The 23,849-nt window shown below is 41.0% G+C and overlaps 1 protein-coding gene across 8 annotated transcripts in view; it reads left to right on the top strand.

The window, feature by feature from the left end:
• The first annotated feature begins 421 nt into the window (after positions 1-421).
• The window catches only part of LOC127350225 (unconventional myosin-IXb), a 56,129-nt gene continuing 32,701 nt past the window's right edge, over positions 422-23,849 (top strand). For all 8 annotated transcript variants that reach the window (XM_051376635.1, XM_051376633.1, XM_051376638.1 and 5 more), the window contains exons 1-4: positions 422-857; positions 20,400-20,620; positions 20,729-20,948; positions 21,376-21,885. In XM_051376635.1, the coding sequence (XP_051232595.1) occupies positions 20,463-20,620; positions 20,729-20,948; positions 21,376-21,885 (888 nt within the window). In that variant the 5' untranslated portion in view covers positions 422-857; positions 20,400-20,462. The remainder of the gene's footprint in view (positions 858-20,399; positions 20,621-20,728; positions 20,949-21,375; positions 21,886-23,849) is intronic.

Below are 23,849 nucleotides of genomic sequence, written 5' to 3'. Positions count from 1 at the left end.
TCCTTAGATTTTTCTAATTTCACTCTGCACTTCAACTCCTCTTTTAGCTGTTTTTCTTAATGTATTTTATCACTTGTATTATTATTGGTTGCTGATTTTAATGTGTTATTGCCCTTAGTGTTTTTTGTTATTTTTTTTCTTGGTTTCTGTAGCACTTTGAGATCCTTTAATGAAAATTGCTTTACAAATAAAATGTATTATTATATATTAATATATATAACAGCCTCCTTCCTGCCACCGCGCAGTACCACCGCTGTATCCCTGCAGAGGGCGCTGTTCTGTAACAAATACCCCGGAGCAACAGGGTGTCTGCTGTAGAATCTGTGTGAGCCTTTTTCCCTCAACTTTTTTTTCTCTCTCTCTCTCTCTCTCTCTCTCTCTCTCTCTCTCTCTCTCTCTCTCTCAGACTGCTTCTGTTATCTGGGCAAAGAGAAAGGAAGTAGCGACAGGCTAGCTGGTTAGCCGGTCTGAAACCAACACAGGCTGTCAGGAAAAGAGCGGATTTTAATATCAGAGAGACCGCTCTTCTTTATTAAATACAACCGTGTGACGTTAAATACGATACGTCTCTGTTTTTTATTTTTTTGTCGGTTGGTTTTTTTATTTTTATTTTTTCCTCTCCCTCCACCCCGGTTTCAAACTGACTCAACCGGGAGCTTTGTCTGTCTGGGACTCCACCGCTGTTAGCCTGGTCTGGTTGGGTTGCAGCTCTTTTTTTGTTCAATCAAAAGGAGAAAACGAAGCACAAAACCGAGAAACGACTTTTTGGTTATAATTTTTCCTGGCAGTTGGTTGAACCGCGAGGAATGCTGTTGAGGATTAATACACCAGGACAATGAGAAAAACAGCCGGGAAAGGTAACGTTAAACGTTTATTGATCTTTTAAAAGCAGGAAAGTTTTCTTTATGGCAGTGAATGTTGTCGAAATGTTTTGGTTGTATTGTCGGTTGTGTGTTTCATTTGGCGTTGACAAACAGCTGTTTATAGGAAGTTTATTATGAAGTAACGTTAAGTTAGCTCAGTGAATATCACTCGTAACGTTTAACCCCTCAACGCCCGTTGGAAGTTTTTAACGTCCAGTTTATTTTTTTTTAAAAAAACACAAAACGGAGCTAGCTCAACGGCTAACTTCCTGGCTGACTGTAACAGTTGATAGCAGCATGTCGCCTGTTTTGGTCAGAGCCTTTAGCGCCATAGTGTGTGTGTGTGTGTGTGTGTGTGTGTGTGTGTGTGTGTGTGTGTGTGTGTGTGTGAGCTGAGAATGTAGGCTGACTTGTTGCAGTGCAATGTCCTCAGGCCTGGTTCATAATGTGACCAACCTACATGTCAATGGGTTGTTGTTTTGTTGGAGTCAACAAGGCTCACTTGGATTTCAGTGGGGGGAGAAAAAGAGGAAAAAAGAAGCTCTACAGTGTTGAGTTTTTCTGCAGACGCTTTGACAAGAATCCAACCAGAATAGTCTAGAAAGGGGGGGCAACTACAACTTATCCAAATTACACAGTGTTATCATTACTGTTATTATGTGTGCCCTCCATGGAGCACAATTTATGACTATGAGTGCAGCCATGATTGCCAGTGATAGGAGAAGTAGTATAATACAGCAACAGGGCTATTAGGAGCTGGGATATGTATTGGTACAGTGTTGTTTGAAGTATAAGGGATTGTGTGGGAGTATTATGTAGCTTAAATCAGTGGTTCCCAACCTGGGGTTCACCAGGCCTTCATGATTTTTAGGGGTGTAAGAAAGAAATATACTGAACAGGAAGCCTGTATCTCAGCATTTCATTTATTTATGTGAAGAAAACTAAATTAAATTGTAATTTGTATAGTTAATATTATTATTTAAGATATAAAGTACGGCAAAGACCTGAACAGGCTATATTCACAGAGCCTTCAATCTCTGATTAACAGCCTCACCCTGCATTAGATGTAGTTAAAACAACCAAAGAGCTAATATGGTGTCAGGGAGAAGAAAACACTGAATTTGTTAAAAAAAGAAACTTGTTAGGTATGTATGATTGTTAAAAATGATTTAAAAAAACACACAATACAGACAGAGAATTGTATAAATACCAGGAAAACTCATCTCTGATCAATAGTCACAGGAAATAATCTGCAGTCATAGTGCTCACTATTTGGGTTAAATGTCATATTTAGTCAAAGGTAGTCAGTTTACTCAATTATAGAAAAAAGGTTGGGAACCACTGGGTTAAATGACATGGGACATGTATTCACAATCACGTATAAAATAATCCCACACGTTCATTTTGTGGCTGTTTCTTCTGTACAGTAGCACATTGGCCAAACCTTAACAAAATCCTCCACACAAGCTGCAGGTTGAAGCTCTCGCTACATGACTAATGTCTGGGTGGTGGAAAAAAATCATACATAGGAACACTAAAATTACACACACATGCACTTCACTTGGAAGTTCCTCTCCCTCTCTGTTTCCCTCTTTCCATTTCTCTGACTTACTTTGGACTCAACAGTCTTCTAGTGGCCTAACTAGCAAGCAGTTTCCTCCGGGTGAAATCATGTATTTACACTAACTTCTGTAACACTAGCAGCTTCTTGGTTTAATAAGCCACATGTTGTGACGCAGGTTTTCTTGAATGGCTGAAATATATCAGACTAAAGAGTGGAACATTTTCACCTGCTAGATGGTTTAGGGATCTACGGCAAATATATGCAAAAAGTAGTTGGGGTGTCAACCTGTAGTTGGTGGAATGATCCTACCCTGTTTCCTTAATTAATTAATTAATTAATTAATTTGTAATTTTCTGAGCAAATGACTGTTTTGAAGTATATTTTATTATAATCAATCTTTTTAAAAACAATCAATAAGAACATTGACAATAACATAATTTCTTCACTACAATTGGATAAATAATTATACGAATAAGATAAACATTTTCACCAGGTGTTTTTTGATATAAAAAATACCTTGCAGTTCCTCATTGAACTACACAGCTTCTGCATGGAATATAATGAATGTGACATCTCATTAAAAAGGAGAGCGCTGCCAGACAGCCTTTAAATTAAATCTTCAAAACCAAACCTTGGAAGTGACATTGAACAAAATGTAGATGACATTTAATTTATACAGCATATTTAACCTTGCATTTGTATTATTTATATTGTGTATTTGTTAATGCATATATTTATGTATCTCTATAATAACAGAGCTATTTGATACGACCTTAACAAGCAGCATATAATAACTCAGTTGAAACACTGTATGTAACTTAACCACTGACAGTAAACATAACTTGACAAAACAAATTGACCACATTTTCCTGTTGTAATGGGTAATGGGTGAGTCTGAAACCAGAGACGTGTGATGTTGCTAGTGTGTGTGCAGCATCTGTAAGCCCACTGGTGGTGTAGGCCCGGCCAAATACACTGTGCTGTGGATCAAGCATCAGCATGTTCAATCCAATCAAGGTCCCAATCTGTCATATTCAAAATCTAATTAACATCCTAATCCCTCAGAGAAAGCTTAAGAGACAAATCTTCATTTATTAAAATGCTTAATTTCTCACAATTTCAATTACACTTACCTTTTAAAATGTCTAAATGGTAAGAGGTGAGATGTAACTGAATAAAGATGTTATTTAGATATGAACACATTATGCTCTCTAAACATATGGCATCTGAGCTGGAACTGTCATATAAAGCACAATGTGTTTTAACAGACCTTTCCCAATATCATGAAATGATTGCAAACTGCTAAACACTCAGGCAGCCATCAGTGAGGCTCTCTGCCGTCTTTGAAAGAAAAAAGGGCCATATGGCCCCCTGCTAATGGCTGGTACTCTGCAAACCCCACTGCATAGCTGACAGAGGTTGAGGACAAGAAAGGGATGGGGGAAGGAAGACCAATTACATCTCCAGCTCAGCCTTGAGTTGTAATTGGTCTACACATCCTAGCGGATGCAGTTGTGTGAAACTGCGGATGAAAAGATAATTGCTTCAATCATAGCTGTGCCAACATTTCTCAGAGGAGAGATTCAAGGGTGTCTTCAGACTCAGCTTTCATATTTAGCTCTATTACATTTATTTTCAACCACTAAATCTTACCGTGTGTTTTAATAAATATTAATTTCCTCACAGATGACAGTATAAATCAGTCTTATCTCACCTACGCTTTGTGTGTTTTAACAGTCCACAGTGCTGTTGGTTTTATCTATAGAGGCAGTGTCCTGCTTTTTGCAGTATGCTGGTGTTTTTTAATAAATTTAGGGCTGTAGCTGTTTTGGATCATCAGCCTGAACCACATTAGAGGAACTTAAGTTGTTTCCTAATATGGCGCTTATCAAGCAAGCTGCTTTTTGCTGTGACAAGAAAACCACAGCAAGTAAGATAGTTTATAAAAAAGCGAAAACACTTTTTAAAGGCAACAGTAATGAAGTGGTGGGCGAAGAACAGCAATGAGAGTGCATTGGGTTATTTTTATATTGACGTCATATAAAATGTTTTAAGGTATTGTGGTTACTGTGCTACTTATACACATTTTATTTTTAGATGACTTCAGAGGGGTGTAGGCAGTTTTTGCATTGTAGCTAGTAAAAGCAACTTTGTGGAGGTTGCAATGGATCTGTCAACACCTCTCTCTGGTGTCTATCTTATCCTGTCTTTTCAGGGTCAAATGTGCTGGGGGTTTCTAGAAAAATGTTGATGAATCATGGTTAGTGTGGGAAATTAGGTCAGATTGATGGCTGTCTAATATGCTATATGTCTGTAATGTAAAACCTTCAGATTGTGCAATGTTGGCTGACTTTAGCCTATTTCAAATGATTATGAAAATATAAAATACAGATGCAAAAAATCCTTGTATTTCATCTGCTTACCTAGTTCAAAGCAAAGATGTAGAGTTTGAGTACCGTATTGTAACCCTATGCATGTGTGTTTGAGTTCTTAGGTCAGTTCTGTGTTCCTCTTTTTATGTTTTGCTTCAGAATTTGACTAATTCAGGTCGCTGACAGAACAAGGACAGAAGAACAGGTTGAGCCATGGTGTGCTGTGGCAGCAGAGTTATTTTTAATGAGTCCCTTAGCAGCATGCGTTTTCTCTATATACAGTTGTTGTACTGGGCCAAGATGATGTAGGCTACCTGTGGAATGACGCAGACACCTGCAGTCCCATGGCATTGCAGAGCAGCATCAGTACGTCGGATAGACAGCAACACACTCTTCACTGGATCAATGATATATTCTCTAAGTGGTGGAAGGAAGGTGGAATGAACACAAACGACATAAAAACTTTAAAATCTAGTTCTGTAAATGTTGAGTGTCATTTTGTTTGCGACTACTCAAAGTATACTGAAGGGCTTATTGCCAAGGGTTTGGCAAGAAAGTCAAACATGTAGAGGCTTGTGTTTCTTTTACCTGTGTGCTCACCCGGAAGATGTCAGTTATCCATGTGATACTTACACTGCTGCTCAAGAACACTGGTTGGGCTGTGTTAGGTGTCATTCTGCCCTTTGTGAACCGATGGGCTGGTTCAGGTGCTACTATCATAACTTAAGGAGAGCAGAATCTAAGATCATATATCACCCAGCTGTTGAAAAGGCTTAATCTCCATATCTTTTCATCATAGATGTTGACAGCTGATTTGAATAGGCTGCGATGGGTAAAGACTAGATGATTCCCCATCAGTGTTACCCTTCCTCTCAGTAAAGTGAGCTGGGTAGGTGTATGAAGACAGAGGAGGGGATAAATGAAAAGGAGGTCAGAAAGGAGAAATGGGACACCAGTATGTGTGCATATGCGTGCTTTTGTGTACATACAGTGTCAGCGCTTAGTGACAGGAATGCTCCAGGGTCCGCCTTTCTGTGGCAAAAGACAGGAGAAAAAATAGCCTTGCATTCTGCAGAAAGCTGCTAAGCGAGCTTTGCAATGTGGATTTGCAGTGACCTGTATTTTGTAGAGACTGGACCAGATGAGTGCAAGCCTAAGAAAGTTTGTGAGTGAGCAAGGCGGTCTGTGTGAGTAGACAAGTAGAGGTAAAGAGAGAGTGGTGAGGTTTTAAAATCATCAATTCCCCAAACTCCTCGGTAACTTGGCTCTTTCAGTGTGGCAGGCTGAATTTATGGGCTTTATAAATAGACCCAGCAGTAATGATAGGGTATAAGTGAGGAAAAGGCAGACCGACTGTTTAGGGATGGCCTCCTTGCAATGCATTTGTTTGTTGCCCCTTAGTCTTCACTCAGCCATCATTGAAAAGTCCAAACACAGCAAGTCAAGATGATTGAGATCAAAGCTTGATTGTGATGATTATGATTATTCCAAATCTGCCTGTTTAGATTCAGATTATAGGCACAGTTATAAGCCAAGCAAAAAGTTTTGACCAAAATATACAGCTCAAGAATTTTCCATGGCGAAGTGAAAAGTGGTGTGTCAACGTCATGGAAGACGTATTTTAACCACTTTCAGGCTGGTTGGGCACGCTGATTTCATTTAGGCATTTGGCATTTGGGTTATAATCGACATGTGACATCGTTGGTAGTGGGTAGTAACCTTCCACAGTGTTTATATTACCTGGCTTTCTTCACAGTCAGATGTATGCATTGTGAAGTGAGAGATCCCAACAATAACCCAGTTTTACCAGCTCAGCAGGCCTGAATTTCAAAAGGATTTCATCTTTTTGACTCTTAAGCTGTTCATGTTGAAGGGATAGTTTTTTTTTTATGGCCTTTTCATGGCTTTATTGGACAGCTGAAGATCGACAGGAAAGGTGGGTAGAGAGAGAGGGGATGACAAGCCGCAAAGGGCTGCAGGTCGGATTCAAACCTGGGCCGCTGCAGCAACTCCGTATATGGGACGCCAGCTCTACCGACTGAGCTAACCGGGCGGCCAAAGGGATAGTTTTTTTTGATGTGAAGTGGTGTGAGTTACTTTCCGTCTGTGATTTAGATGCATTGGCTTTATCTCCAACAGAGATCACTGCGGCTGCAGATCTCCCAGTGAGGGCCTGTAGCCACACAGGGCCAACAAACAAAAACATTTCAGATACAAAAACACACAAAATAGATAATGGCATATTTTACACAAGTCTCTCAGCAAAATAGAGTGTTTGTTGAAGTGTAGCATGTTCCCTGTATCACTCACTACTGGTCAGTAACGCATGCAACTTTTTGCAAAAAAAAAAAAAAATCCACTTTGTGCTTGAATCTCAAATTTCAAGTCTGACATATTGAGTTGAGGCATTCTGTCACTCGCTCCCTGCCCCCTTAGCTGCAGTGGTCACCCCTCAGGAAGGAGACTGTTGAGTGTGTGTATGTGTGTGTGGATACAGATTGACTGACTCGTTGATGGCTGTGGTGAGTGCTGTAACCTCCCCCTCCATCCTTTCTGCGGTCACTGATCCTGTCCCTTGGCTCTGGATTATGGGCAGGGAGAGGGCACACCCTGACGCTCTGTTTGCTGTTGCTCTGCACCATAGTCCAGCTCTGAGGGTGACTGTCAAAATAGGATCATTAGGCATAGTTAACAAGTTTTTTAAGACTAAATTGGACTAAGTGACTGTGAATTCCTGAATTCATGTAAGTAATTTGGGTTGTGGGGTTGTTTTAGTGCACATAAAGCTTTACAGTAGTTATGTACATACTGAAAATTACTAACGTCTGCCTGTATGATGGAGATAAATATGCACATTGCATGATGCCTATGTTATGATCAAGGAAATTGAAGTTCAAGATGATTGTGCTGATCCAAATGGAGAGGAGAAAACAGATTTGAGAAAGAAACCTGAAGTCCTAAGACTTTATAAAGGGGATGAAACAGTACCTAATCTAATACTAAGTCCAAAATCCCCTTTTAAAGGCATAAGTATATTGGCACAAATTGGGTTAGGCGTTACATCTTGGTTTAAGAGTTATGGACAAGTCTATGGAAATGGACTCCAACGTCATTCTTATTCACTCCTTTTGAAATGAATTGAGGAAAAAATGCATAATCTCAGCTGGGCAAGGCGGTGGAGGTGACAAACCATTCCCATTAAATGTGCTAGGGTAGAAGCAGGACAGTGTGTTACAGAGGACAATAGTGGAGGTGGTACAGTCCACATAGCGCCACTTGAAGCACATGACATTGGTCAGTTTAAGTTTCAAACTTCAAAGTAACATTGGAGTGATGGTGAGTAAAATCATACTCATTTAAACATAGCAATTAACATAAGCAGACAAGGTTTAATCTGAATCTTTTTCTATGCTGTTATTGTGATTGATCTTTAGCCTTTGGTGTACATTTCCAATCCGAATATCTTAATACAAGGCATGTATTTTTGGGCATGTGTAGCACTTTGTGTTCAGCATTAGGGTTGAACTGTGCCCCAGTCTGCTAACTGCAGCTCAGTCTTACCACTGGATGCCTTGAGGGCTGCGGAGACTGACAAGAGAAGTGAAAAAAGAGAGAAAGTAAAGCACAGAAGAGTACAGACAAGGGAGGCACAGATGGGGAAAGAGATGGAAAGAAAGAGACAAGCCGAGGGTAGAAGGAGATGGAGCAGGAACAGTAGACCTTGGCTGTGTGCTCTGTATTGGCTGGGCTCTGCTCTGTTCTGTTTGTTTTTGTTCTATTTTTACTGTGCAGTCTGATTCTGGTCACTGATGAATGACTCCATATGTAAGTTACATTTCATCTGACAGAAATCATTCAGGATGTCTGGCCCAGGTTGGGAGAGTGGGAGTGTTAAGAGTATGATGTGATCCGTACAGAAGAAAAGAAAGAGAAAATATAAGAAAATGTTGTGCCTTTTGGAAAACAGATTTAGTGATGTTTCATTGTTTTTAATACTCTTACTGTCCAGTCCATGTTTTATAAAACAATGCAGATGGGGTAGATTTAGAAAAGGGTTGCCCTGGGCCTAGATGTTAGAACGACATTATCCTTTCTAAGATGCTTATCATCTCCACGTTGGTGTGTGAATCTGCCAGGCCACCCAAACATCATCAGGCCACACCACAGGGAAGATGTTTTCAATAGATTATACAAACTACACCACATATAATCTATTGTATGTTAGAATGTCTGAGATTATGTTTTTCCCCTTTGTTCCTCTTCATTACACATCCTTCATTACAAGCCCTTTCTTTAACCCCCACTCCTGCTGCTTTTTGCCCCACTATTAAGTTCAAACTGATGTCAAGGCATATATAAAATGTAGAATGAGTAATGTTACTTACATTGAGATGTTTTCCAGTTGGTATAACATGACTTTCAGCCACCCACACTAATGGAACATGGTGCCACAGGAGAGAGAGCAAAAGCTTTAGCCTGTTTTAGCTAGGTTGAATCTAAGTTTCTTCCTGTCCCCTGTGATGTATGCTTACAAACAGAAGCAGTTTTGAGATCAAGTTTTTGGCATTGTACCCTTCTGTCTGAAATTTTTTCCCCCCCAAGGAATAAAGAAAAGTTTGTGTGGCATGTGTAACCAGCGCCAGGGGTAAGGGATTTTAAATAAGTATGAACTTGGTGCAGTGACTATTCTGGTGTTACAATGGAGTCATGTGTTTGGGAAGTGTTTTTAGAGCAGGGTAGCCCACATGAGTGAGCGTGTACAATAATCCCCTCTGTCTGCCTCCTTTGCTTCCTTTTCCCCTCTTCCTGAGTCCTGTAGCCTGCAGCTGCCCCACATCTCCCGATGACATACTGTATGTTTGTGTGTGTGTTTGTGCATGTGGTTTATCACGCTGAACGGGAAGGAAGTGTTTCCGTAACACGAGACCATTCTGAGCAGCCGTTGTTTACTTAATACCAAATGCACCTGAATCGAATAAACACATGCAAATATTAGCATTTATATAGATTGGTCTTTTTGATGTTAAGAGGAGCAAACATCTTTCTTTAGGCTGATTTCTTATAAAGGGGTACAGTACAGTAGTCACTGCCCCAAAGAAAATTAAAACATCATTCACCAATTTATAATAATTGTTAAGAGCTCAGATTAAAAAAGAAACTAAATTAACCTTTGGCCACATAAAAACAACTTGCAAATATCATGTTTAATCTTTACCAAATCCTTTTTTTCGGCTATAAAACCCGTCCATCTCAACACTAGTAACTAAAACTACTCGTTGTTAATGGCATTGTTGGAAATTGAACCTGACAACAGGCTTATTTCAGGTAGGGCACCAAATAACAATTCAATCCATTCATGATTAATCTGATGATTACAAACCCCAAACATATTTATTTTACAGCTTCCTGACTAGCTGTCTGCTACAAAATCTATAAATACAAAAACATTGAATAATGTTACAAATCTAGAATCTATTGGAGCATTAAATTATATCATAATGGTGTTTATGTTATGTTGGCAAACCCCTGAACGTTTATAATATCCAGGAAACGCATACCAGCGTCCTATATGTCATCATTGTACTGTATTTGTCTACCGCTGGTCTTAACTAGTCTATTAGTCCAACATGGCTAAAATGACTGGTCCGGAAAACTCTCAAGAATTCCCTGTCACCACCAACCAGCGTGGAATCCCAAAACAGCCAATCAGACTCAGCAGAGCCTTCTGGGTTGCATTAAGTCAGACATGCTATGGCCTCACCGGTCTGGTGTATTTCATGTGGACGCTGCTGCTTTGCATCTAGAGTTTCAGCTCATCACGCTGATTGAAAACATACATTTCTCTACACCATCTAGGTTTCTATGGATTGTCTCATCCCAGTATTAACCTCATAAGATGAAAGAACCGAGGGAGAACCGAGGAAATGTATGCAAGGCAGACGAATCACGGCTGGGATGGTTTTTGGGGAGAATTTGCATGTACTTTAGATTTGCATGTGATCTTCACTGCGCTCTGTTGTAGCACACTGCAACACATTGCACAATGTATTGTGTTTAATTCAAAATGTGTTTTGTTGGCCTTTCTATTCTGCTCGCTGGGGCTTTCCCTGAGGTCTGGTTGACTGGATGACAGAATATTAAAGGGGCATTATGTGTAAATGAAAAACACCAGGACATGGTTTTTTATAGTAAGCAGAGTTCCTTCAAGACTTCTCCTCCACTCTCCTCCAGTCAGTGTGGCTTGGCATCTGGACTGAGTTAAAGCAGCAATGCCAAATGTTAAGCAGTGGGGAGCAGAGGGGGGTGAACAGCAGGGGGTCGAAGGGGAGGCATTGGAGGGTAGCATTGGGGGAGATTCTGTGAAAGACAGTGGTATGACAGGAGAGTTGGAGGGAAAGGGGCACAGTTAAGGAAGCAGTTGAAAACACAGCAGTACAGCTGAGGCAGACGGGTGGCGAGACACGGGGGAGTAGTGTAAGGCTGTACCCGGGCCTCTTGGATTACTGACCTGCTGTGAATTGTACATAAAGTAGGAGTTCATAAAGCTGTGGCTAAAAGTAATATCGGATTGCCTCAAGCAACAGCAGAATGAGCTAACACGTGGAGGCCTTGGAGGAGCAATGCAACCATGACAGTAGGTTGTCCAGTGTGTTTGCAGCCATTCCCAGCTGTTGATGTTTACCCCTCTCGCTTGGCTTACAATTATCTGTGTGATACGGGGTCATACCTACCTCCGAGGGATGTCAAATGAACAGCAGCCCACTTCAGTTTGTCAATACATGACTCAGACACATGATATTGGGAGTGGCAGATCAATGGAGTGCACTCAGACAACTGTGTTACAATTGATTAGCATTATCCATCATAGTTATGGTTAAGTTATTGTGACAGACAGCTGGCAAGCTTTAATATGGTTATGGTATGGAAAACCGGGCTGTCATTGCAGTGGGGGAGGTATCGAATAGTGTTGTTTATCACTCTCAAAGATCACTGTGTGCAGTTGGCCTCAAACGTATGATCAGTGATGTCTTTCTCTGCCCTTCATACTCTATAAGCTCACTTGTGCTAGAGAAGAGGATTTTGACCATGAGCTTGGGTTCCATACTGAATGAATAGGGTAATATCAACAAGTCAAAGACTGGATCCCTGCAGCTCCTCTCTCCTTTATCCTCTTCTTTAGACGGAGGCAGCAGATGCTCCTCAGCTCTGGTTTTATTGTTCATGGCTGGCCAGCCTTGGGAGCTGACTTTAAAACAGGGGGGGAGGCGATGAGCTTTTAGTGCCCTTTTTTATCCTTTTCCTTCACTCTCTCTTCATAGTTCTCTGTCTCTGTTTGTCTTATTGAGCCCACTTGGTGTCTGCTGGATGAGTTAATTCCCTGATTGAGGTTTTGGTCCCTTTTTAAACAAAAGGGCTGCGTCTTTGAATAGACCACATGGCTCTAGTGGGAGGGCTCTGATCCATTCACAGCCATTTTGGGTGCATCTGCACTTCCTATACAGCCTCAACTGTGAGTCTGATTTACCACCACTCAGCAGCAACAGGAGCAATCTTTATCTCAATCATACAAGTCCCGAATGCATGTATAAATCCCTCAGAGGACACACACAAACACACACACACACAAACACACACACACACACACACACACACACACACACACACACACACACACACACACACACACACACACAGACACACGGGCTGAAAGCCACAGGGAGAACACACAAACAGACACACACAGAGTGAATCTGTACATCCCTTGCTTCTATCTCTCATTGTGCCCAGAGGACAATGCAGCCTGCTTTGGCAAAGCGCCAGCCCCTCTCATCTCCATTAGGTCATGCTGAGAGAGTTGTAGTGGTGATGGATACTTCAGTGGCCCCAGCTCCACTTTCCCTGGGGACAGGAAAGGAGGTTGGTCTACAGCGTTGCAGCAGGGCTCACAGATGTACCGTGGAAGGATAGTGTAGGTGGACCTGGGGATTTTAAAATGTTTGAAATTCAGTGTAAAACAAAATGATTAAAACATTTAACTTGAGCACAGATGTTCAAATGGGTAACCTCCTCAACCCCACGAAGCCTTCGGCGGGTCCATCATTACAAGCACATGTTGTTGGAACAAGCACAGTTTAAACCTACAGAGCTTTATTTAAATTCTAGTCAAGGTCTCAAGATTTCCAGTATATCAGATATCAGAATTATAAAAATGTAAAAATGTAATAAAGCCTCCGAACAAGCTATATATGGCAAGTATGATTGTGATATTGTCCAAAAGTATGAGGAAAATGTAGCTTGTGATGAAACTACTTGAAAGGGAGGAATATTGATAAGATTAACATCTTGGTTGCTTCATGAAGCGGTCAGACATTAGTTAGTTATTAGTAGTTTTTTGTGTGTCTCTAACTCTATAGTCACAATCACTCATCCCTACCTTGCTCATCCTTTTATGAGTCAGATCCAGAAATGTCTCCTTTACTTAGAGCACTCAGTTACAGTCACACAGTTAAGCCTGTTGCTTTTTTGTTTTCCCTTTATGGTAATATTTCCAATTAAATTAAAAGTGCTGTTGGTATAATAGCTTTTACAAATACCAGCCCAGGAGTCACTATTGTTTGATTCTTGAAGCTCTGAATCACCCTTCTTTGTCACCTTGCCTTTTTCCCCTCAGAATTAAGGTTTTGTTAAACTATGACATAATCTGTTTTATAATACAGGGAGCCTCCTGACTCTGGTTCTATTGGCAGAAATGTGTTCTTCAGAATGATGATAGGGTACATCAATGTTGGTGAAAACAAACTATGGAATCAAACTTCTAGTTAGTTTTTGAGTTGTCTTAGTTGTGTTTGAATAAATCATAGTGATTGAGTTCTTAAGTTCAAATCACAGCCTTCTGGCTCTCCTTACTGCTGTCACTGTCATGTCGAGACTAGTTACGCCCATGATAGGAGCTCCTAGTAGCCCTGACTCATCAGATTTGTCAGGCGTCCTCCTGTGACGCTGAAGAGGAATGCTGGGAGTCACCATATCTTTGGTCCACACACAAGGCTGACTTCATAACTTGCTTCCTTTTGCTTCACCTCTCTGTGTTTATGTGTGTATTAGAGTATGAGGCAGACAGTAAGGGAGAGACAGGAGGAGTAAAAAAAAAAAAAAAAAAAAGAGTTGACATAGAGAGTCACTGAACTTCAGCTGGAATACTGTCTATGTGTCACTGGGTCACTCACTTCCTGCCAGATCATAGAGTCAGCTGGTGGTGTCTCAGCAATGACTGGCTGCTCTGTTTATACAGTCTACTGTATATGAGTGTGTGTGCCAGTCTGGGGAGGTCCATTAGGAACAAAATTTACTGTCTGTAGTACTAGACTAAGAGCATAACACTCATGGCTTTCACACATCTCAAAGTGAAATCATAAACACTACAACAACTGGCCATATAAAGGCAAAATATTTCTCTTCTCTCTCCACTAATTGGCACTCTTACTACTGCTCCTCCTCTTCCTCCTTGCTCTGTGGGTGGAGCTTCTTTTTTTGAAGGTGGGTAAAGAAGATGGAGTAGGAGTTGGGAGAAAGTGAGTAAGACCTTGTGGACCAGTGACTGTCGAGCAACTCTCTTTCTTACTGCCAACTTCAGCTTCACTGAAGAAGAGCTTGTTTTATGTGGCTTTTTTTTCTCTTTCTAGTTTGGCAGATGCATTTATGGTTCTTCATTCGTCTGGACTGAGTGCATGCATGTGACACACTTGTATTCAGTGATTGTGTGCATTATTGTTCTTTGAAAATTGTGCTTGCCAGAATGAAAGCATATAAAACGGGCCATGAATTCCAGTGTTAACAGCACTGCTTAGTAAAATATTGACCCCCAGACGACTGTCTCTAATAGCTCCCATGTGACAGGAGATTGAAAATCAGTGCAGCAGTCCAGACATGGACGTGTGTGTTCTAGGAAAATTAAATCTAAGTGGAGCTCTTTCTGAAAAATTTTGAAAAAAAAACAACTATAAACTTCATTTTTAGTCACTGGCTTTTCAATTGATTGTACTAAATTAAATTTCTGTTGTAGATAAAGCAGCTGTCAGTGTATAGGTCAATCTTTATTCATCTTGCTGATGAATGTACAGTAGAATTAATTTAGGGAAAGCCTGTTCTCCTTGACTGGATAATGAGGGGTTAGTTGGGATGAGGTTAGTGAGTCCAGTGGGGATGAGTGGGGCCGCCTTTAAGGAAATCTTGTTAGTTGTTAATGCCTCCTCCTGCACCACAGTAAGCAGTTACATAGCCCCCTCTCTACCATCAGCAGTAGATGTGCTTTAGTGGCTCCCCATCAACCCACAGTAAGCAGCTAAAGTGCCAGGCTAAGCCTACGCAAAGCAGACAACCCCGGGTCTTATCTGTGGAATGCTGGGCATCCTTGCAGAGGATCTCCTCCACAGGGAGGAAGTTGCATTATCTCAAAGCCTCAGTCTCCTTTGATTATCCCCTGGGACTTCTCTCTTTTCTGTCTCACTTTTAGATGTTTACCTTTCTGTGTCCTTCTGCCTTCCTCTCTTTTTCCTTCCTCAGTTTTCTCTGACTACCTTTTTTTTCTCCATATAAATGATAAATGATTTACGTCGCAGATACTGTAGCTTTATGTTTTTTTCCTCTTGTGAAACTAGTTGAGAGAGTAGCTCAGGAGTTAAAGTGACAGATTTAAACCAGACAGGGCCCATGATAGGATAATGATGATGCTGTCTTTTGTGGTCTCTGTAGTTTTGCATGCCTTGGCATTTTACAGTCTTGCATGTTTTTGGGACTGTGGTCAGCTAGCCTGGCAAATGCACAAGCTCATGAGTCTCAAGTTGCTCTATTTTTCCTCTAATTCTCTACTGTGACCTAAATGATTCCAGAGTCAGCTTTGCTGAGATATATTTATTGTTGCAGTTGTATTTGGTCCATTATAGTATGGAGTGATCTTTTCACAAACAACAGATTCCTATGACTGCTTTTTATAAATATGTACAAACAGAAACTTAAACACATTGATAATGCTCATGCATCATAGAGGCAAAAAGAAAGCACCATCTGAAAACAGGCTTGAACAATGCCAATCAATTAAGGCAGTTCCAGATATATTTGCTAGATACCACCAACCAGTTATTAGCAGCACCATGTGGTTTGGTTGTTGTTGGTTAAGCAGCTGTTAATTTCTTCTAAACATATTCATTGTTGTGTGAAATTGTTTGTGATTATTCTTTAATCGTCATAAGTTCCCATGGTTAAACAGCAGATGAAGAGACAGAAAATTATCTTTGCCACCATTATACAATTATATATGTTGCACGTTAACCTTTTATCTGAGTCAAACAGCTAATTTGTAAAATGGCTGCTTATTAGATTGTGTGTATTATTCATGATAACTCCACAGAACACACGAGGACAATTGGTAATATCAGTGGAAAGTTTTAGTGAAAACAAACCTAATAATGGAGGAATGGAGAATTTGATTTCATAATGCATGTAGACGTCTGTGAGAGCCTCTTTTGTCTCAGCCTGCTTTTGGGCATATCTCAGACTATAACATTTCTTATTTTTCAGGTTGAAAAAATAAACTGTCTCTGCTAGAATGATAAAAGTGATAAACTGTAGGTCTCAGTGCTTACAGGACTCGGCCTGGGATCAGGTTACCAAAGCAGTGCAGTCTGCCTGCCATACAGTGATTTAAACCAGGTTCCTGTTTCCCCAAGGGGGACTTACAGTTTACATAGCATGTATTACTGATGCAAAGCCATGCTACATGATCCATCATTAGACCAAACTTGAACCAGCTGCTGTCTATGTGATTCACACTCAACTATAGATCACTATTCTGCATTAATTTTGGTTACAGACCGCCTTAACCTGGATCATATTCCTTTGGCTGTTGTCCAGCTGGATCTTATACTGAAATCAGTCCTGAGATACCTCAGCACTACTTCAGAGAGTTGCCTTTAAATGAATCAGTAATTTTGGCTTTCTGTTCAACAGTGATGATGTAAAGCTGACATCATGTCAGTCCGGCAAAGTAACCGCAGCAACTGACACTGTCAGTAATTTGAGTGCAGTTGTATGAAGAAGTATGATTGTACAATGATTTGAAGGGTAATTACAGAGCAGTGTTAGCCTTACATTATTCTGTACTGATGCTAACTACTGTACAGTAGATTCTGGAGTGGATAAGTGTAGGGCTGCTCCCGACTACAGATTTCCTTTGTGACTAAAAGTCGTCAGTTAAAGCCAACAGTCGACTAGTTTTAGCATGTTTATATTAATTTCATTATTGGAATACGTATATATCTATATTCTATCAGCCGCCTGTTAAATCCTAACAGCAGACAGTTGATGGTAATGATTCTGAATGTGTCGTAACAACCAGAGTCTGAACATTTAGTTCATTTATTTCAACAGATACGATACGATGTATGATGTTTATTGTAACTTATAAATGAACTGGCTGCAGACTCGCTCCACACTTGATTCATGCCTCTCCAGTCCCTGTGGTGTCTTCGTCCTCCACAGAGTCGAAGTCCTGGTCGGAGCCACAGTAAAGGCTGTTATATACTTGCCATTCCTGACCTGTCGCGCGACAATGTGATGTCAAAATGACGTAGATCTCGCTGGCGCGCCAGGATTTAGGCCAGGTCGCGCACCACTCTTTTTTTTTTTTCAGCTGAGCGTGCCAAAGTGGAAACAGGAAGATGGACGCGTTCGAGGGCAAGCTTTCCGAGCAAGTGCGCCTCTACAGGCATCTGTTTACCTTTTCTTCTTCTTCTAGTGCGTAGAAGTAGCAAAGTCGGTAGCCTTTCCTCAGTTGCGACACCTCTGTTCAGGAGAAGACTGCAACTAGTGTCGCAACCACCACGCGCAAGTATAAATAGTTACGACGCCCCTGTGACGTCACATTGTCGCTCTACAGGTCAGGAACGGCGAGTATATAACAGTCTCCGTCTGACTCGATGTCTGTGAACCCGGTTCCATTGCATACTTGCCCGGCTCGGGCTCTGGTGCTCATTCTCCTATGCTAACCCCAGTGCTAGTGTTGTTAACAGAGGCGCAGCTCCCGAACAGATTTCGTCTGTTACTATCCAACTAATGAAAAGTAGGTCAACTAAGACAACTCAATGATTATTGGTTTAGTCGACTGTTAGGGGGCAGCCCCAGAAAAGTGCTACTCACACATGGATGAAACCAACTGTTCTTTTTCTTCTACGTGCAGGTAGCAGATAGGGATGTGTTCTTGGAAGAGTTATAGATGTTTATTTAAAGTTTAGTTTCACTTTTTTTCATTTACAACTAATGTCGATGTTGATTTAGTTAATAAAAGACCCTGACACATCTTCAACGCAGCTTCACCTCGGTCAGGAAATCAGTGATATCCGTAGTAAGGACTGAACAAACCTCAACATTGTTCTCATTTAATCATCTGCTCCGAGCTCTGTAATGTCGTAAGACTTTTGGTACTGGGACCTTGCCATGCTGAGAAAATGTTGTTATCGGTTCATAGAGAGATTAGGTGTTGGTGAAAAGCTGCTGAACACTTCTTAGCCATCCTGCCACCAAATTCTACGTAAAATTATTGTAGGTGTCTTGTCTGTGAGAGTGAATAATATGCTGTCATTACATCATTTGTGGTTTACCCTAAGTGCACTCTGTGTTTGTGTTTTGGTTGCTATCATGAAGCGGAAGGGTTCAATTTCTGTGCAGCATCTGCAGCTGCAACTTACGGTAAAGTTTCAGTGGCAAAGTTATCTACATGTGACGTGATAACAATGTACTGCAGTGTTATTAGATTTGAGTCACTGCCACTTCTGATGCTTATGCCTGAGCCCTGTACCCAGACTCATGTGCTCCCTAGAGCAATAGGGATAGTTTTCTCTTTATTATATTAAAATGGAAGTGCAGTTTAATTTACTTTGACCTATTTTGATGACTGAAGTGTATTTTTAGATGCGAGGAAAACCACAACTTAGTTACATTCACTTGTCACATAGGTGGAAAATGTTTTCTGTTTTTGAATCAGTTGAGAAAAGAGTTATTTTACTAAGCTAAGTTTGACATTGTGTGTTTACTTAAAGGGACATTGTGTAGGAATTTCTCCCATCTAGCGGTGAAATTGTATTTTTTTATTAACCCTCGTTTTTTGAATGCGCCGGTCACGTTGCCTTTTTAATTCCCTTATTCGCTTTTTTGCCGAAGAGGATTCCTTCTCCTGTGTCTCGGCATAAGTATGACCCTCCATTATGAACTAAAGTGCAGTGCAGACTTTCAAATGTGCTGGGGCAGTGACAAGCGCCTCTCACTGATCTCCTTTTCCGTTATAGCTGGTTTCAATCACGTAACGCTGGCTCTGAGCGATAACGCATTGTGGTTTAGCTAGACAGGTAGGCTAGTGCTTTATGTCCCTCTGGGCGATTATAGTTTTTCAAAATGGCGGAACGACATGGAAGCCTCCATGGACTTGCCCGTCCAATGTTTATACAGATAAGAAATTCTTCGCTTATGAGGATAAGTCAGATCATTGGCAGAGGTAATTTTACACCAATGAGGACACATTTATGAATGAAGACATTGATTTTAGCTAATAAAATACTTAAAACACTACACAATGTCCCTTTAACTGAATATTACAATGTTATTACTTTAAACATTTTGTGGGAAAGACGAAGCCTTTCCTGACTCCTATGTCATACATCAACCTGTATACTTTTACATAAATATTAATAGGCAGTTTGAACATGTACAGTTGTTTACTGTTAACAGTCATGTGATTATGGCCTGCAATTGTAATATTTTTTTTTTAGTGTAGCAGTTAGCACTTAACACTTACTTTAGGTATTATGCAACATGAGATACTGTGGATGTGATTTCTCTTGTGATATTTCTGAGACATTTCAGTGGTGATTAGTAAACGTTTGGTATAAGGTAATAGTATTTTGCTTTTGGTACTTTGCTCACTGTAGTCGACAGAATTTTAACATATTTTTCTGATAATCCACTGATTACAAAGAAAGAGGTCTTAGCAAGTAAATAACTTAATAGGACACAGGCCTCACAGATGATCTGCTGCTTATTTACAAGGCCTGCGCTGTATCCTATCAAACTGTTACATTTACTTGTATGAGCCTCTTTTCTAGGCTAATCTAAGACATACAGCTGAAGCACAGTTGCATTATACCCAGAAAGTAAAATTTAGAGGGTCAAATACCAAGGATGAGCTTCCCATGTGGTTTGAGACTGTTTGAAAATCAACTATTTTGTTTGCATTTTAAAATGTTTGCTCAGAGCTGCAATGACGCATTGCTTAGGCTTTTAGAAAGCTGCAATGCTTTATATTGGAAACCGTTCACTATCTTACTCTGTTTCTACTGGCATTACACTAGTGCTGAATGTTTGTTGGAATAGGATAGCTAATTGTTGGTGTGAGAGTCATTCCTCATGTTAACTACAGAGGCCTTGGAAAGCCTCCTTTTATTGTGGTCCAGTGCAAATATGGAAAAGTTATCAGGCATCATTACATCCATATAATGTGGATGTATAAAAGTGCCAATACTTGTCACTGATCAATCAATCTGTAATTTTCAGGTGCTGCGTGGTGAGAGGGAAGCAGTGGGTACGGCATGCTGAGGCCACCCCCCCTGGCTCAGGATGAGTGTCAGAGATGGCGCTGCCACCATGGCAACGAACGCAGGTGGAGGAGGAGGGGGAGGTGGGCCAGCTAGCCCTAACGATAATGATGGCCGCTCATACCTGCTTCAGATCTATCCACGGTTGGCTGCTCAGTCCACCACCTGCTGCAACCTCAGGTGAGTGTGCCACAGTAGAACGGCTTGTAAAGTAGCATCAACAGCTACTGTTTTACAATGATGTTGTTGAACTACTTGTTGCAGTAATTACTTTTATTTACTCATCAGGGTGCAGAAGGATGCAACAGCAGCCTCAGTAATTTCGGATGCTGCCATGGCACTGGGGCTGGACCCTGGCCGCATGTATGTGCTGGCAGAGGTTAAGGAATGTGGCGGAGAAGAGTGGGTGCTGGAGGCCGGAGACCTGCCAGCACAGAGGTTTCTGCTGTGGCCTCGGAAAGCCCAGGAGCAACACCCTCAGAGCCTTGGCTTTTACTTCTTACTACAGGTAGGCAACACACGGTTCACTTTACAGTCAGACTCGGTCGATATGGGCCGCTGAGAAAAGTTCTCCCACAGTCTGACAATTGCATAGTGCTTCCTTCTCGTCTCTCTTCCTCTTTGTTGCCATTTTCAGTGAGAAATGAAAACGAGTAGTAAACCTTGACAACAAATTACACACAAGTGATGGAAAAATATAACAAAAAAGGCAGGTAAATTTACCGCATGCAAAGCGTATCATTTCGCCCCTCTCAGCAACATATGAAACAGGAGCTCCCGTGTGCTCAATGCCATTTGCACCTGCCCTTAACAATTTTGACTGGTTCAATTCAAACAACCCAGAATACTTTTAACTGTCAGAAAGTTGCTGCATTACTTTCAGCAGTCAAAAGTCAAGCTAATTTAAGCTGTTGTCTTTTTTAACCCTGATCCAGGAAAGGAACCATGATGGCACTATCCATTACGTCCACCTACCACCTGTGACTAAGGAGCAGGAGGTACAGCGGCTAGCTGCCAGAGGCTTCCTTCCCCCTCCACAGGATGACTTTGCAGATCTCTGCAACCTCCCCGTCCTCAATGAGGACAGCATATTAAACGACCTTCGCACACGCTTTTACAAGAAAAAGATCTACACCTATGCAGGCAGCATCCTCATCGCCATCAACCCCTTCAAGTTCCTGCCCATCTACAATCCAAAGTACGTCAAGATGTACGAGAACCACCAGCTGGGCAAACTGGAGCCTCATATTTTTGCTATCGCAGATGTGGCCTACTATGCTATGCTCAGGAAGAGGGTCAACCAGTGCATCGTCATCTCTGGGGAAAGTGGCTCAGGCAAGACCCAGAGTACCAACTTCCTGATCCACTGTCTGACTGCACTTAGCCAGAAGGGCTATGCCAGCGGGGTGGAGAGGACCATACTGGGAGCGGGGCCGGTCCTGGAGGTAAGATGTTAACGTGTGACAGCAGGATTGCACAGGTTTATTTTGCCACCAGTCACTTCGGCTGAAAACCAACTCATTCTATGTTACTAGTTCAATACCTGCGTATTCTAAACCACAAGAGTGTGTGTTTGTGTGTTTGTGTGTGTGTGTGTGTGTGTGTGTGTGTGTGTGTGTGTGTGTGTGTGTGTGTGTGTGTGTGTGTGTGTGTGTGTGTGTGTGTGTGTGTGTGTGTGTGTGTGTGTGTGTGTGTGTGTCTTTCTTTTTGCGATGGTATTGAAAATAATTTTTTTATACTATTTTATCGAAGTTTAAAATGTTGGTACCATGGCCACCATACTATAGATTATGTTAGTGAAACAGGGGAGTCTGTTAGTAACTTATTAGCCTCTTGTCTAGCTGTCTCATAAGTCACATGGAAATAATTGCATATATAGAAACTAACATTTATTTTCTGCACTAGCGACAGTCAGGTGTGAAATGCATTGCTCTTTTGATTAAGTCATATCTAACAATGACGGTGCTTCCTCAAAAGCGACTCATCATGCAGCTACAACATGCAAAAGCACACACACATTTGCAGAGGATGCAAAATACACTTGTATTTTAAGATTATTTTGTGGGACAACGATTATCTGTAGTTCAGTGGTTTTGAATGATAAAACATCCCGTGAAAGTATCAGATACCATGCAGCACTGAGCAAACTTATTTTCAGGCTGCGAAACTCATTGGACTTTCGTGCGTGGGCTGAGCTAATGGAGCTTATGATAGTCTGTGTGCAGTGTAAAAACATAAAGCCTACAGTCTACCCAGAAAGAAGAAATGAAAAAGAGGATGGGAAGTTGCTTTATTTAACCCTTTAAGTGGCCCCCTGCCTTTCAAAATGCTGTGGGAATCTAGACAAGATAGTGCTGTTTGTTTTCTATCTCTACCTACATTTGAGCAAACACTGATGTTTCTGCTTATTTGAAGTGCTAATCTTGGTCTCTTGGGGTCACTGATCGTGTATCATCATGGTTTCTCTTTTTGGCCATAAGAATATGAACAACATGAATTTCATTTAGAGGCATTGTTAACCGAACGCTGTTATGTCTTTGTTGCTGTTTCGGTCAGGTGACTGTGTCCTCTTCCTGCTTTCTCTGGGAAATTAGATGCTTATACTAACTTGCTCTCCACAACCGCTGACAGGTCAGAATGAACAGAAACTATAGCCAGATACAGAAAGCTTTATGTGAGTTAATGATTTTGATAGCTAGTGGGAGAATATCTATTAATACATCATCAAAATTCAAGAAATTGTTATTCCATGATAGAACTACAATCATTGCAGTGTTGAATATTTGTCCAAGGACAGCTGGTTGATGATTATGGTCCACAGTGTGCACAGATCTGACTCTGGACAGATGGACTGACCAACCGTCTGTTCAACTGAGTCACATGGACTCTTTTAACTTGAGTGAACAACTGATACACAGGAAAAGTGTGCTAATCAGACAAAACACCAGAATACACATATTTCATCATGTATGCATTCACATTAAAAATGTATATTTTCAGATTATTGGGGGAACAAATGAAGGTATTAAATACTACTTTTATTTGCCCTGACCTGTCAGCAGTTTTGACTTGAATGTTTTATCAGTGAACTGTAAAAACATAAGGGCAAATAGCTTGGTATGCTAGAAGGAATGTCGAAACAGATACTGCATGTGGTGTCACCAGTGAGTGAAGGCTTCTGTCTGTAAGGCAACTGAGGGTATCGTTATGTTGCCGACAGTTAAAGATCCAGCGCTCACTAAAAAACTAAAGCTTTCTGAGTTTGGTGACAATAGAGGCACATACAAATACATGCAGACATCTGTTCGCTTTTACATTGTTTAACAAAAAATGGTTGCATCATAAAAGGTAAGTTATTACACAGTATTGCTTTTGCTTGAGTTTAATCCCTGAGCTACGTGGCAAAGAA

This window comes from Dicentrarchus labrax, unplaced genomic scaffold (assembly GCF_905237075.1).
Source record: "Dicentrarchus labrax unplaced genomic scaffold, dlabrax2021, whole genome shotgun sequence".
NCBI lineage: Eukaryota > Metazoa > Chordata > Actinopteri > Moronidae > Dicentrarchus > Dicentrarchus labrax.
Note: the sequence above shows the minus strand (reverse complement) of the source record. Positions and strands in the feature narration are given on the sequence as shown.